We start from the raw sequence: 678 nt of genomic DNA, 5'->3' as shown, positions 1-678 counted from the left end.
CGTGCATTTTGCTGCTGCTGCAGTGCTGCCGCTGCAGCACCTGGAGCTGCAAGACGCAGCAGCAGCAGCTACTTGTGTACCTCGCAGAGCCGCAGCATCAGATTGCTCCTTCTGCTGCAGTAACAGATGAGGTTAGTCTCTGCCTGTTCTCTCCATCGCTTTTTCAGGGTTTTTTAGGGTTTAGGGTTTAGGGTTTAGGGTTTAGGGTTTAGGGTTTGTGTGTTGCAGATCCCCCTACCCCTTGCTCGTCTCCTCTCTTCGCGTATTTCTTTTTATATAAAAGATGAATGCAGCAGCCTTATTGAGGGTTTCTCTGTTTTGCCTCTCCATGCATCCAGTAAACCCTCGGCCGGTGAGGGTTTAGGGTTTAGGGTTTAGGGTTTAGGGTTGAGGGTTTAGGGTTTCTCTGTTTTGCCTCTCCATGCATCCAGTAAACCCTCGGCCGGTGAGGGTTTAGGGTTTAGGGTTTAGGGTTTAGGGTTTAGGGTTTCTCTGTTTTGCCTCTCCATGCGTCCAATAAACCCTCGGCCGGTGAGGGTTTAGGGTTTAGGGTCTAGGGTTTAGGGTTGAGGGTTTAGGGTTTCTCTGTTTTGCCTCTCAGTGCATCCAGTAAACCCTCAGCCGGTGAGGGTTTAGGGTTTAGGGTTTAGGGTTTAGGGTTTAGGGTTTCTCTATTTC

General features: G+C 49.9%; 1 protein-coding gene across 1 annotated transcript in view; it reads left to right on the top strand.

The window, feature by feature from the left end:
• EMH_0062940 (uncharacterized protein) overlaps positions 1-613 on the top strand; it is a gene marked incomplete at both ends in the record, with an annotated part of 6,000 nt that extends 5,387 nt beyond the window's left edge. Inside the window, 3 exons of the mRNA XM_013498088.1 lie at positions 24-131; positions 229-352; positions 579-613. Coding sequence (XP_013353542.1) covers positions 24-131; positions 229-352; positions 579-613 — 267 coding nt within the window. The remainder of the gene's footprint in view (positions 1-23; positions 132-228; positions 353-578) is intronic.
• Between the last annotated feature and the right edge of the window lie 65 nt (positions 614-678).

This window comes from Eimeria mitis, genomic scaffold (genome assembly GCF_000499745.2).
Source record: "Eimeria mitis Houghton genomic scaffold, Emh_scaff3175, whole genome shotgun sequence".
NCBI classification, from domain to species: Eukaryota; Apicomplexa; class Conoidasida; order Eucoccidiorida; family Eimeriidae; genus Eimeria; species Eimeria mitis.
Note: the sequence above shows the minus strand (reverse complement) of the source record. Positions and strands in the feature narration are given on the sequence as shown.